We start from the raw sequence: 11406 nt of genomic DNA, 5'->3' as shown, positions 1-11406 counted from the left end.
GGGGCGGGGCGGCTCAGGCCGCGCCCCCCACCCAGGGAGGGGAGTGGTCTGTCCCGCACTCCACCAACAGCCTACCCAGTTCCCAGCCCCACAGGGACTCGACGGTGGCCGAGGCTGCCCCTCTGGCCTTCGCCTTCACAGTTTACTGGATTTGGTTTTTGACGTGGGGAAGAGGGCGAGCATCTCGTGACCGATAATTCGACTACCTGGCTGCCTTAAACTAAGCTGCCCTATAGAACTTGACTCTGCCACCCTCCCTGCTCCGTTGGGAGCCCAACCCGGTCCACTCTTGGCCCAATCCCCAAATATAGGGAAAACCCCTGGGAATCAGACAAAGGAGGCTCGAGTTTCACCAGAGCAGCTCCCACCTGCCCCCACCATGCACACACCTCAGCGTGGGGCTGCCCAAGCAGAACCAGCACAGCCCCCTCCCTAGAGTAGGTGTCTGTCCAGGTGAGCAGGCCTGCCGGTTCTGACCCCCCACGGGGCATGACTGGGCTTCTCTTAGACTCATAAAGTCCTACCCACAGGCACAAACAGGAAGTTGGCCTGTATTGCAGGGAGGCCCCAAGGGCTCCCTCCCGCCACGGCACTCAAGGCAGCATGTGGGAAGGTCTTTAGGTATCTGGGCCATATGGGCTGCTGGAGACCTCCGTGAGTTGTTGTTTTTTGAGACGGAGTCCCGCTGTGTCGCCCTGGCTGGAATGCAGCGGGGCGCGATCTTGGCTCATTGCAACTTCAGCTTCCAAGGTTCAAGTAATTCTCCTGCCTCAGCCTCCAGAGCAGCTGGGACTAGAGGCGTGCGCCACCACGCCCGGCTAATTTTTGTATTTTTAGTAGAGACGGGGTTTCACCATATTGGCCAGGCTGGTCTCGAACTCCTGACCTCGTGATCCACCCACCTTGGCCTCCAAAAGTGCTGGGATTACAGGTGTGAGCCACCACACCCGGCCGAGCTGTTTATTATTAAACCCATCCACAGCAGAGAGGAAGCTGCTGGAGGACCAAAGCTGCCCCCTCATAGCCAAGTGTGACATACACTATCAATTAGAGGACAAGGCTGTAGATCCAACTGGACCTGGCTTAGCCAGGCCTTTCCTGAGTTCTCGGGGAAATTTTTTTGAATTTTTCTTTTTCTTCCCAATCCACTGAACCTGTGAGTCAGGGAGATTCTTAACATCCAGTTGGGTGTAGGCAGACCAGTCCTATCCCAGGGAATCTGCACAGGCCCTAGGGACCCCCCACTGCTTTCTAGAATCCAGGGATCTGAACAGGCTGGGCCCGATCATGATGTGGGTGTTTAAGGCAGGTATGGAGTAGAATGTGTTTGTGCAGGGGGTGGGGCTGGGGAGAGTATTAGCTTCCCCTCCCCCTCATCCTTCTGGTTTGTGCTGTGTGGGGATGTCTACTAGAAGGGTGGGGCAAGACAAACAGACAAGTCTGTATCCCTCTATCCCCAGTTCACAGAGACCTCACAAAGGTCCCCTACTGGAAACCCCTAAAGGATCTCCTGAGAACCCACCAGGCATTCTAGGGAGACAGGAACGTGGAACCCACATCCTTACAGGTAGGACTGATCTGGTATTGTGCCTCTGGAAGGCATGGCTGCCGTTCAGTGTTACAGACTCTGGATGAAGCCTAGACCAGTCAACGGCTGGGAATGATTACTGCGGGATTAGGGAAGCCTGGCTCCAGCCAGTCTGGGAGAGACCCCCAAGAAGGGAGGCCCTGGAGGAGCTCTCCCCACCCCCAAGGTTCTTCCTCACAGAGAGCAGCTTTCCAGCAGCCTTGCTCTGGATGTTTCAGGAGACATTTGTGGCCAGAGTTCTCACACTCCAGAGACCACAGACCCCTCCACCAGTCCCAGAAGCCCCTTTATAAGTTGAAAGGAACAGCCTGACAAAGCAGCTCTGCATCCAAAGGGAGCAGGAAACCTTCCCCCAACCCTTACAAAAGGATTCTCCCCAGCCCCCTCAGAACATCTTGCATTCTCACGACTCTTTTAGGGAAATCCAAAGGGAAACTAGGACTTTTGGATATCAGAGGACAAGAGATGAGGTGTCATCATTTAGGAATACTTTTGACAGTCCCTCTGGATCACCTATTTTACAGTCTCCTCCAGGGTTTGTTAAAAATGAGGATTACTGTACCCCTCCTCAGATCTCCAGAATGAGAAACGTATGTGGTGGAGGATGGGGGGAGAATGGGCCCTAGGCTCTGCATTTTTCACAAGTCCCCAGGAGTTCTGGCACATATTAACATATGAGAAACATGGAAAGGGTACAGGAGGGAGAAGGATGGGGGGTGGACAGAATATGTTGAGTCCACTTGAGAGATGAGTGGCTCACATCACAGAGGAATGGCCAGTCAGGCAGGGCCTAGGCATGTGGCCCAGTGATTGAGTACCCAATCACTCAAGATCCTCAGGGAAGTTAGCTATGAGAACAGACCATTTTGTCTTCCCTAGGTCAAGAGATGTAAAGGGGAGGTAGGGTGTGAAGGCCCTTTAATGTCCCTGCTTCCTTGGGAGCCCACTGCTCAAAGGCTGCAAACGGTGGGAGGGACCCGTCCATTCCCAATCCCCAGAGGGAAATACAGCTACGGACTGGGGAGACACCTGGTGGATGAATAAGAAAAAGCACAGAAACAAAGGCAATGGAAAAATTTTTTAGTAAAACTGGAAAAGGCTCTACAAAATGTCTTAACTCCAGCTGTCTTGAGGCAGCACACAATAGCATCAGTGTCTAGGTGGCAGGCACTCCGGGCTGACAGGTTCCTCCCATGGCTCTATGGCCAAGCAACCCAGCCCGAGGCAGCTCCCACCCGTGAGGCCCTGATGTTGCAGGCCTAAGCACCTAGGATCCAATTCTAGTACATGCCACCTCATGCCAGGCTCTACAAAGTGGAGAGCAGAGGGGCTTGGTACCCACTGTATCGCCCTTTGACTCTGAAAGCCTAGGCTGGAGTTTTGCATGAAGTCCCCGACTCTCCTGAAGATTCAGGGGGCCTGACCTTACTGCCTTGAATCTGACCTGCTCATTCCTACCTCAGGGCTTGGATTTCCTTTTCTCTGCCTGGGTCCCCTTCTCCAGATGTTCACAGGGCGCTCTCTTTCTAGTTGTTTAGGCCCCAGCTCACACGCCCTCGGCTTAGTCACCTTTTCAGACCACTTATCTACACTAGCCTGCCAGCAGTCTATCTATCGCATTTATATTTTCTTTACAGCATTCTTCACTAACTAAAACTAGGTTTTCTGCTTATTTGTTCCTTGCTTGCTTGTCTCTTCCACCAGAATGCATGGGGGCAGAGACCTTTCTCTCTTTTCAGTGCTGTATATACAGGACCTCAAAGAAAGCCTGAGAAGCACAGTAGTTTCTCAGTAGTCTGCTACATTGAATTTTCTCACTATAGAAACCAGCTCTAGGTTAGGCCCCTCAGACTGAGAAGGGCACACAGCTCAGGACCACAGGATAGAGGAGCCCTCAGAGTTTTATGCTCCAGCCTGTCCTATCAGGCTCATTTCAGTGAGCAGCTCTGCACGGCCTTCACTTTGAACGCTTGGAGGTGTCTGGCTGTTTGGGAGTGGGGACCTGGCCTGAGCAAATCTCAGAGTTCTGTGGCGTAGCCCCCTTTTTGCCAGAAGAGGGCTTTTTGGCCACCGATCCAGTGTCATCCTTGATCTTCTTGAGCCGGGCCTTGTTCTTTGGTGGAATGGAGAAGGTGAGGGAGTTCTTGTTGAACTCAAGTGGGAAGACACCTACATCTCCATCAAAGCGGTTCTTGGACACCTGCAGATACCGTTTCCCTGGCCCAGTTACCAGCTTCCTGTCCTGCAGGATCAGAACATTGTCTGCTTCCTGGCTTGCCTGGGGAACAGAGGGGCAGAAGGAGGAAAGCAGGAGTAAGAAAACATGAGCAAAGCAGAAAGGAAGGCTGACAGGGCAGGGAGAAGTGATTAACAATGGGGAGAGGGGCTGGTCACAGTGGCTCACGCCTGTAATCCCAACACTTTGGGAGGCCGAGGTGGGCAGATCACGATTTCAGGAGATCGAGACCATCCTGGCTAACACGGTGAAACCCCATCTCTACTAAAAATACAAAAAATTAGCCGGGTGTGGTGGCACACGCCTGTAGTCCCAGCTACTCGGGAGGCTGAGGCAGAAGAATCACTTGAATCCAGGAGGCGGAGGTTGCAGTGAGCCAAGATTGTGACACTGCACTCTAGCCTGGGCAACAGAGCGAGACTCCGTCTCAAAAAAAAAAAAAAAAAAAAAGAATGGGAGAGGGAAAGGGAAAAGTACTTCCCCCCATAACCAAAGCTCTTTGAACTACTGACCACGATGCTGGGGCCACTCAAATCTTTCACTTCCCTGACAAGCTTGCTGCTGTTTCAGATGCTGCCCGTGCTGTTCCCTCTCCTTCTCCACAGCGGGCCACCCAACTCAGCCTCAGCTTCTTCTCATTTAGGTCTCGGTCTAAATGTCACATCTCATGAAGGAGACCATTCTTTTTTCGTTTTTTTTTTTTTTTTTTTAAAGACAGAGACTCAGCCAGGCGCAGTGGCTCACGCCTGTAATCCCAGCACTTTGGGAGGCAGAGGTGGGCAGATCACAAGGTCAGGAGATCAAGACCATCCTGGCTAACACGGTGAAACTCCATCTCTACTAAAAAATACAAAAAATTAGCCGGGCGTGGTGGCAAGTGCCAGTAGTCTCAGCTACTTGGGAGGCTGACGCAGTAGACTTGCTTGAAACCGGAGCTTGCAGTGAGCCGAGATTGTGCCACTGCACTCCAGCCTAGGCAACAGAGTGAGACTCCATCTCAAAAAAAAAGAAAAAAAAAGACAAGGTCTCACTCTGCTGCCCAGGTTGGAGTGGAGTGCAGTGGTGTGAACACAGCTCACCGCAGCCTCAACCTCCCAGGCTCAAGCAATCCACCCACCTCAGCCTCCTGAGTAGCTGGGACCACAGGTGCATGCTACCATGCCCAGCTAATTTTCAAATATATATATATATACACACACACACACACACACACATATATGTGTGTGTGTGTGTGTGTGTGTGTATTTTGAGATGGAGTCTCACTCTGTCACCCAGGATGGAGTGCAGTGGCACGATCTCCTCTCACTGCAAGCTCCGCCTCCTGGGTTCATGCCATTCTCCTGCCTCAGCCTCCGAAGTAGCTGGGACTACAGGTGCCCGCCACCACACCCGGCTAATTTTTTTTTTTGTATTTTTAGTAGAGAAGGGGTTTCACCGTGTTAGCCAGGATGGTCTCAATCTCCTGACCTGGTGATCCACCCACCTTGGCCTCCCAAAGTGCTGGGATTACAAGCGTTGGCCACTGCGCCTGGCCAATTTTCAAATATTTTTGTAGAGACAGGGTCTCACTACATTGCTCAGATTGCCAAACTCCTGGGCCCCAGCAATCCTCCTGCCTCAGCCTTCCAAAGTGTTGGGATTACAGACGTGAGCCACTGTACCCTGCCATTTTTCCACTTCTACATTACTCTCTTTCCCAGCTCCATGTTTGTTCCATCATGGCACATGATTTGTGCTCCTTGCTCTGAATTCCCTGTGCCCAGCCCAGGCCTCGTATGTAATAGGCATTCACTAGAAGCTTCAGGATTGGGCTGGTCCTGATGCCCAGAAGGCCCTCCCATTTACCTGATCATCTAATACCCATTGTCTACCAAACCTCAACCCAACCTTTGTTGTCACCTTCTCTGGGAAGTCTCCCAGATGTCCCAGGCTGACTCAGACATCTTTTCTCTTTGCTCTCCAAATACTTGTGCTGCCTATCATAGCTCTTATCATATTGAATTGCAATCACTGTGTTACTGTTTCCCACAGGAGAGGATGTGAGCTCCTGGAGGGCAAGGAAAGCAAAGAACCAACTATGAGCGTCTGTATTTCCAGCACACATATTCCTCATGTCATGGCCCCAGAGACATTGCCTCCTGCCTGTTCCAGATGGACAGTCAAGATGATTAAGGCTGAATAAGGGCTGTCCCTGGTCACACCTACTCACTCTACTTTCCAAAGCTTGAGCTCCTCTAAAGGCCACTCACTTTGGCTGAGCCAAAAATGGATGCTGTCTGTAGTTCCTTGTCATCATCCTCTTTCCGGGGGTGAATGACCAGCGTCACATGGCAGTTATTGTCTGTCGCAAACTTCCGAAAGACCCCGACGATGTAGTCTTGAGCTGCGATCCTACCCCCAACCCAACAACACAAAGAGCTTATTAGACACAGAAGGACAAGAACATACACATACTCTTGATTCATTCACATCTCCCCACAAACTACCACAATCCACTCTACCTCCCTCTACCCAAGGACTCACACTCAGATCCCTGTCCATACATCCTGCTGCCATACCCCACACCTCCATATGATACACATGGGGGTGGTATGTGCCTGCACACATCTCAGAAAATAAGAGAGCACAGCGTGTGTGCCTAGAGGCCAGCTGCCTGAGAAGTATGTGTTGTATGTCCAAGCGGGCTCAAGCTAGACAAGAGAGGATGTCACCTGTCTGTGGACAGCTGCTCGTGACCCATCATGAACTGCAGGTTGTCGATGACCACATGACAAATGTCATAGACGTAGACTGCATGTTGCATTGTATCTATTACAGTCCTGGGAAGAGGAAAGGCAAGGAATTTGACAAGTTGTCTCTAGACCACCCCAGGCAGAGGAACTAGCATCCTGAAAACTCTCTTGGCTGCCTCCTCTGCCCTTCTATTATTATTATTATTTGAGACAGGGTCTTGCTCTGTAGCCCAGGCTGGAGTGCAGTGGTGTGATCACAGCTCACTGCAGCCCCAACCTACTAGGCTCAAGTGAGCCTCTTACTTTTTAGCCTCCTCAGTAGCTGGGACCACAGGCATATGCCACCACCATGCCCAGCCTAATTTTTAAGAATTTTTTTATAGAGAGGGGGGTCTCCCTATATGGCCCAGGTTGGTCTCAAATTCCTGGGCTCAAGTGATCCTCCCAAAGTGCTGGGATTACAGGCATGAGCCACTGTGCCCAGCCCTGCCCTCATTCTTTGAAAAACTCCAAACCTAAGGAGATGGGGGAGTTCCTACTGGAGCTGGAAAAGGAACCAAAGGTTCCTGAGTGCTGGGATATGTCTGGGAAAGCAAGGTGGCTGGAGTCTGGGAGTCTCACCTGATGCTCTGCTGTCCATGGAAAGTCATGAAATAGAGGGGCAGGTCCTCAAAGCGGTCAGCCCAGTGATCGTATTTGTCCAATTGATCTTCCAGCCGCCCCTCGGCAAACTGTGTAAGCATGACCCGGGCTAGTCTCACATTACTGATCTCGAAGCTACCCCACAGTGTGTTCACCCCCTGGGAACACAAATCCAGGGCATACTCACTGATGAATGTCGTCTTTCCACTGCCTGTTGGCCCTGCAGTGAGGTGGAACAGACCTGGGTGAGGGAGGAAGTCCTACCCTTGAAACCAAGACATAGGTCAGGGCTTTAAAATTGTGGGGAGGGGGCAAACCTTCTTTCCAACACTGTCATGGCCCAAACCCACTTGCTTTTGTCACCTGATCTTCTGCCCCTTTACTCTAAGTAGTGATTTCTCAAAGGGTTACCTGTGAAGACCGTCAGTTCACCCTTTCGATGTCCCTTCAAGATACGATTGAGGTCTGGGAAGCGGCTCCAGCGGAGGCCAGCTACTTGCTCCACATTTGACAGTTCTCCTAGCACCTCCTCCCGAAGCTGCCGGAAAGACACGATGGACTTGTGCCAGGCAGGCAGGGCGGTACGAAGAATACGAGAAAGATTGAAGCCTCTGTTCAGGGCCTCCAGGGGACGGGGCTGCTGGTCTCCTGGCCGCACCAAGAAGCATCGTTTGGGGTTCAGTTTTCGTGCAAACAACTTGGCCGCTTCCCAGGACCGAAGGTCATCCCCCAACCAGAATACAATCCGCCGGAACTGTTCCAGGTAAGGGAGTAAGGAAGGGGGTAAACAGGTCGTTCCTCGGGGTAGAGTAAGGGTAGGCAGCCCCGTGGACTGGTTCAAGGCCAGGCTGTCAAGCTCACGACTGGTCAGTACCACTTCAGCATCTCTACGACTAATCAGTGGTAATCCAAACAGATTGTGGTAGGCACTGGGTCGGGGAATAGTGGTTTCCTCATAGCTCACTCCATCCCCCTGGCATTTAGCCTCTAGTAGCTTCAGACCTCGTAATCCTGAGCCCCCAGGGGAGAACCAAGGGAAGACAAGACTTCGAGCAGGTCGCAGATATCGCACACTGAAACGCTTGAGTGTGTCATCTGTAACCTTGGTAAGGCCAAACATTGTATCAGCCAGCTGAACCTCTTCCTGATCAGGCAGCTCCCAGAGAGGTACTGCTCGGTTCCAGATCCTCCGGACCTCCTTGCTGTCCTCAAATTCTGGAGCCTTACTAAGCAGAAGCCCCTCCTCGGCCCCATCCCCTCGCCCCTCCACGCTGGCCTGGAAGTCTTCCCAGCTCCCCTCTGCTAGGCTGGTCATGCAGAGAAAGCGGCCTGTGGTCTTGTCAATGAAGAGGCTGAAGGAAGTGGTAACACCAGTTTGGTCTTTGAGCTGCGAAGACTCTGCAAAGGGGCTCGGTGCCCGCAGGCAACTGTGGCCATCCTGGAAGGGGATCCCATGCCCCCGCAAATACTGGCGGATTTCGGTTGCAGTTACAGGCAACACTGGCATCTCCAAGGCTTGGAGAGTCTCCTTCCCGTACCTTCTGCGAGGAGGGCCTGGGGCCAAGTTTCGGGGCAGGCCCCTCCGACCCATCCACTCCCCACGCAGGGGTAGCAAGATACGGAGGGGGTACCCACCTCTGAGGCGGGCCCACATTCCTAGCCAAATGTAGGAAGTCACTACTTGAAATGCCTTAGGTGCCTGGTTAGCGTGCCTTCACTAGACCAGACTCTATGGATACCCCACGCAGCACTCTGCAGAGCTCACTCTAGGTGCCTTCTTTCTCTCCATGAATTTCTCCTCTTCAACCCCTCTACCCTGCTGCTTAACACATATGCCCATCTACACGACCCTTTCACGTCCACGTCCTTCTACAACGGCTCCCTCACTTCTATGGTCCGTTACAGTTTCTCTCCACCACCTCACCTCTATGACCCTCTACACAGTTCCTCACTGATACAGTTTCTCTGCATCATCTTCTCACCTCTACTGCCCCTCCACAGCATCTCCTCGTCGTCCTCATTTCTATAGCCACCTGCATCCTTTTTGTAGTCCCTTTGCCCTGGACCCCGACTAGAGACCCTCTTCCCCTGCTCCTTCCCCTCACTGGGACCTCAACACAGCGAGAGCACCCAGCACGACTCCCGCCAATCCTCGGGCCCAAAGGAATGCCTGTTTCTATCCTCCCCCGTGTCTTCACTCCGCTCTACTACTCCGAGCTCCGCCGCGCCGGTCCCCGGCCCCGGGTTACCACTCTTGTCTCTCCCACTTAGCCCGCAACGTGAGCCTCCAGCACACGCTGCTCGCCTTGACCTCGGAAGCAAAACTCCGGGAGCGGTCGTCCCGGAAGCGGAAGTCTCGAGGTTTAGTCCCGCCCCCCCCCTCGCCGCTTAGGCTCCGCGGCCTCCAAGCTGTAGCGATGACTGCGCGCGGGACTCCGAGCCGCTTTTTGGCCAGTGTTCTGCACAACGGACTGGGTCGCTACGTGCAGCAGCTACAGCGTCTGAGCTTCAGCGTCAGCCGCGACGGCGCCTCGTCTCGCGGCGCCAGGTGAGCCAAGGGAAGTGCGCGGGTGCGGGTCGGGGTGGGGGTCGGGGTGGGGGTGGCAACGACTCCCCGGGTAGGTCGCCCCCAGTCAGGGGTCATATTGCTCACTCTCCCGGGTCTTTTAGGGAGTTCGTGGAGCGGGAGGTGATCGACTTCGCCCGACGGAACCCAGGGGTCGTAATATATGTGAACTCGCGTCCGTGCTGCGTGCCCAGAGTAGTGGCCGAATACCGTGAGTGGGGCCGGGCTCCGGCTGGAGGGCGGGATCGGGGGCTCGGCCCGCTAGCCTCCCTCTCTCCTGGTCGCACCGGCCAGCTTCCGCCCACTCACACCCACTCTCACCCCTCTTCTGCTAGTTAACGGGTCTGTGCGCGAGGAGAGCATCCACTGCAAGTCGGTCGAGGAGATCTCGACGCTGGTGCAGAAGCTGGCCAACCAGTCGGGTTTGGACGTGATCCGCATCCGCAAGCCCTTCCACACCGACAACCCTAGCATCCAGGGCCAGTGGCACCCCTTCACCAACAAGCCGACCACTTTCCGCGAGCTATGCCCCCGAGAGGTTCAGGATCCTGCCCCAGCCCAGGTGCAAGCACAGTGAAGAGTTGCTCCACCAACTCCAACCCCAGGCTTTGGACTGTTTCTCCAGTAAAGGTGGTTCTTCCCCTTTGGGGTTCCAAGCCCAGGTAAATGGAACCCATCAATGGGCAAGTTGACAGAGGTTCTGCTTGGGATAAAGAAGAGCTGCCTGTTTCTTTCCAGTGCCTGCTTCTAGGGGCAGTGACCTTGTGAACCCCTAATTTTTATCAGTTAGCATTCCTAAAACCGGAGATGAGGAAGATTTAAAGGGTTTTACAGGGCCCTTGTTTTTTAAATCCAAATTGATAATGATTTCAAAACACAATGAGAGGTCTGAAGGCTGGCTTCTGAAGAATCCCTGATGTCTTATTGGTACAACCACTGAGCTGTGGAGAGCTCTGCTGTGATGGGCTAGGCACTTTATATCTGTGTGAATGTGTGTGTGTATAGATTTATAAAACTGAGGTTAATAAACTTATCCAAAGTCACATTTCAGGTCTGTCTTCAAAATGTGTGCATATGTTCAGCGCAAGCTTCAGTTTTCATTATTTTAAAACTAGACGCAGAACATATAACAACCATCAGGTGGTTAGTATTAAAGGCCAAGTGATTAATCTAGGCCTGACCCTTGAAAGGGAGAAGGGAGTTATTCCCTGGCTAACAAGCTTTCTGTGGTCTTAGCTATACATCTCCTTCCTCCCACGTTCCTCTTTGTGCAGAAATAAAATCCATGTCCCTTGAGCCAGCTGGTGGGGGGTGCTGAGAACCTTGTGGAAGGGCAGGAAGGCTGATTAATATTTTCCAGTCTTAGTTTAAAAAGGGGGGATGGTGGGCAAATGAGAGCCAGAAAATAAAAATCTAGAAATCCTCATAAGAATTCTTGAACCGTTGTCATTTTCTTGTCATGCCCTAACACCATGATCAATGAATAGTGTGAACCTTAATAAAGAGTCCTGCGTGCCTGCCAAGGAGTCTGGATGGAAGCAGAGGATCCCAGTTTCCTCTGCAAATAGTTGTATTAGGGAGCAGAGCCAACCCTGGAAGCGGACATCACTGTGGCACCTGTATAGGCTCAGGAGCCTGTCCC

At 52.7% G+C, this 11406-nt stretch overlaps 2 protein-coding genes across 8 annotated transcripts; one reads left to right on the top strand and one right to left on the bottom strand.

Moving 5' to 3' along the window:
* Nucleotides 1–2652: 2652 nt before the first annotated feature.
* Nucleotides 2653–9692, bottom strand: TWNK (twinkle mtDNA helicase). Of its 6 annotated transcripts, none has more exons than XM_025398007.1 (5): nucleotides 9504–9692; nucleotides 7178–7356; nucleotides 6536–6643; nucleotides 6030–6215; nucleotides 2653–3866 (listed from the first exon to the last, which is right to left on the bottom strand). In XM_025398007.1, exons 2-4 carry the CDS (start codon nucleotides 7297–7299, stop codon nucleotides 6059–6061), a joined length of 387 nt encoding a protein of 128 aa, XP_025253792.1. In that variant the 5' UTR covers nucleotides 7300–7356; nucleotides 9504–9692; the 3' UTR covers nucleotides 2653–3866; nucleotides 6030–6058. The 6 variants fall into 6 exon arrangements, with proteins under 6 accessions (XP_025253792.1, XP_025253790.1, XP_025253789.1 ...); XM_025398005.1 differs by having other exon boundaries at nucleotides 7178–7418; nucleotides 9448–9533; XM_025398004.1 differs by having other exon boundaries at nucleotides 6074–6215; nucleotides 7178–7418; nucleotides 9448–9533.
* MRPL43 (mitochondrial ribosomal protein L43) lies at nucleotides 9519–10814 on the top strand. 2 transcript variants are annotated; one of them, XM_025398012.1, is made up of 4 exons: nucleotides 9519–9746; nucleotides 9869–9975; nucleotides 10100–10326; nucleotides 10503–10814. In XM_025398012.1, exons 1-4 carry the CDS (start codon nucleotides 9616–9618, stop codon nucleotides 10530–10532), a joined length of 495 nt encoding a protein of 164 aa, XP_025253797.1. In that variant the 5' UTR covers nucleotides 9519–9615; the 3' UTR covers nucleotides 10533–10814. The 2 variants fall into 2 exon arrangements, 1 of the variants encoding a protein (XP_025253797.1); XR_003121277.1 differs by lacking the exon at nucleotides 9869–9975 and having other exon boundaries at nucleotides 9596–9746; nucleotides 10100–10807.
* The last annotated feature ends 592 nt before the right edge of the window (nucleotides 10815–11406 follow it).

This window comes from Theropithecus gelada, chromosome 9, assembly GCF_003255815.1.
Source record: "Theropithecus gelada isolate Dixy chromosome 9, Tgel_1.0, whole genome shotgun sequence".
NCBI classification, from domain to species: domain Eukaryota; kingdom Metazoa; phylum Chordata; class Mammalia; order Primates; family Cercopithecidae; genus Theropithecus; species Theropithecus gelada.
This window is presented reverse-complemented; position numbering and strand designations above follow the sequence as displayed.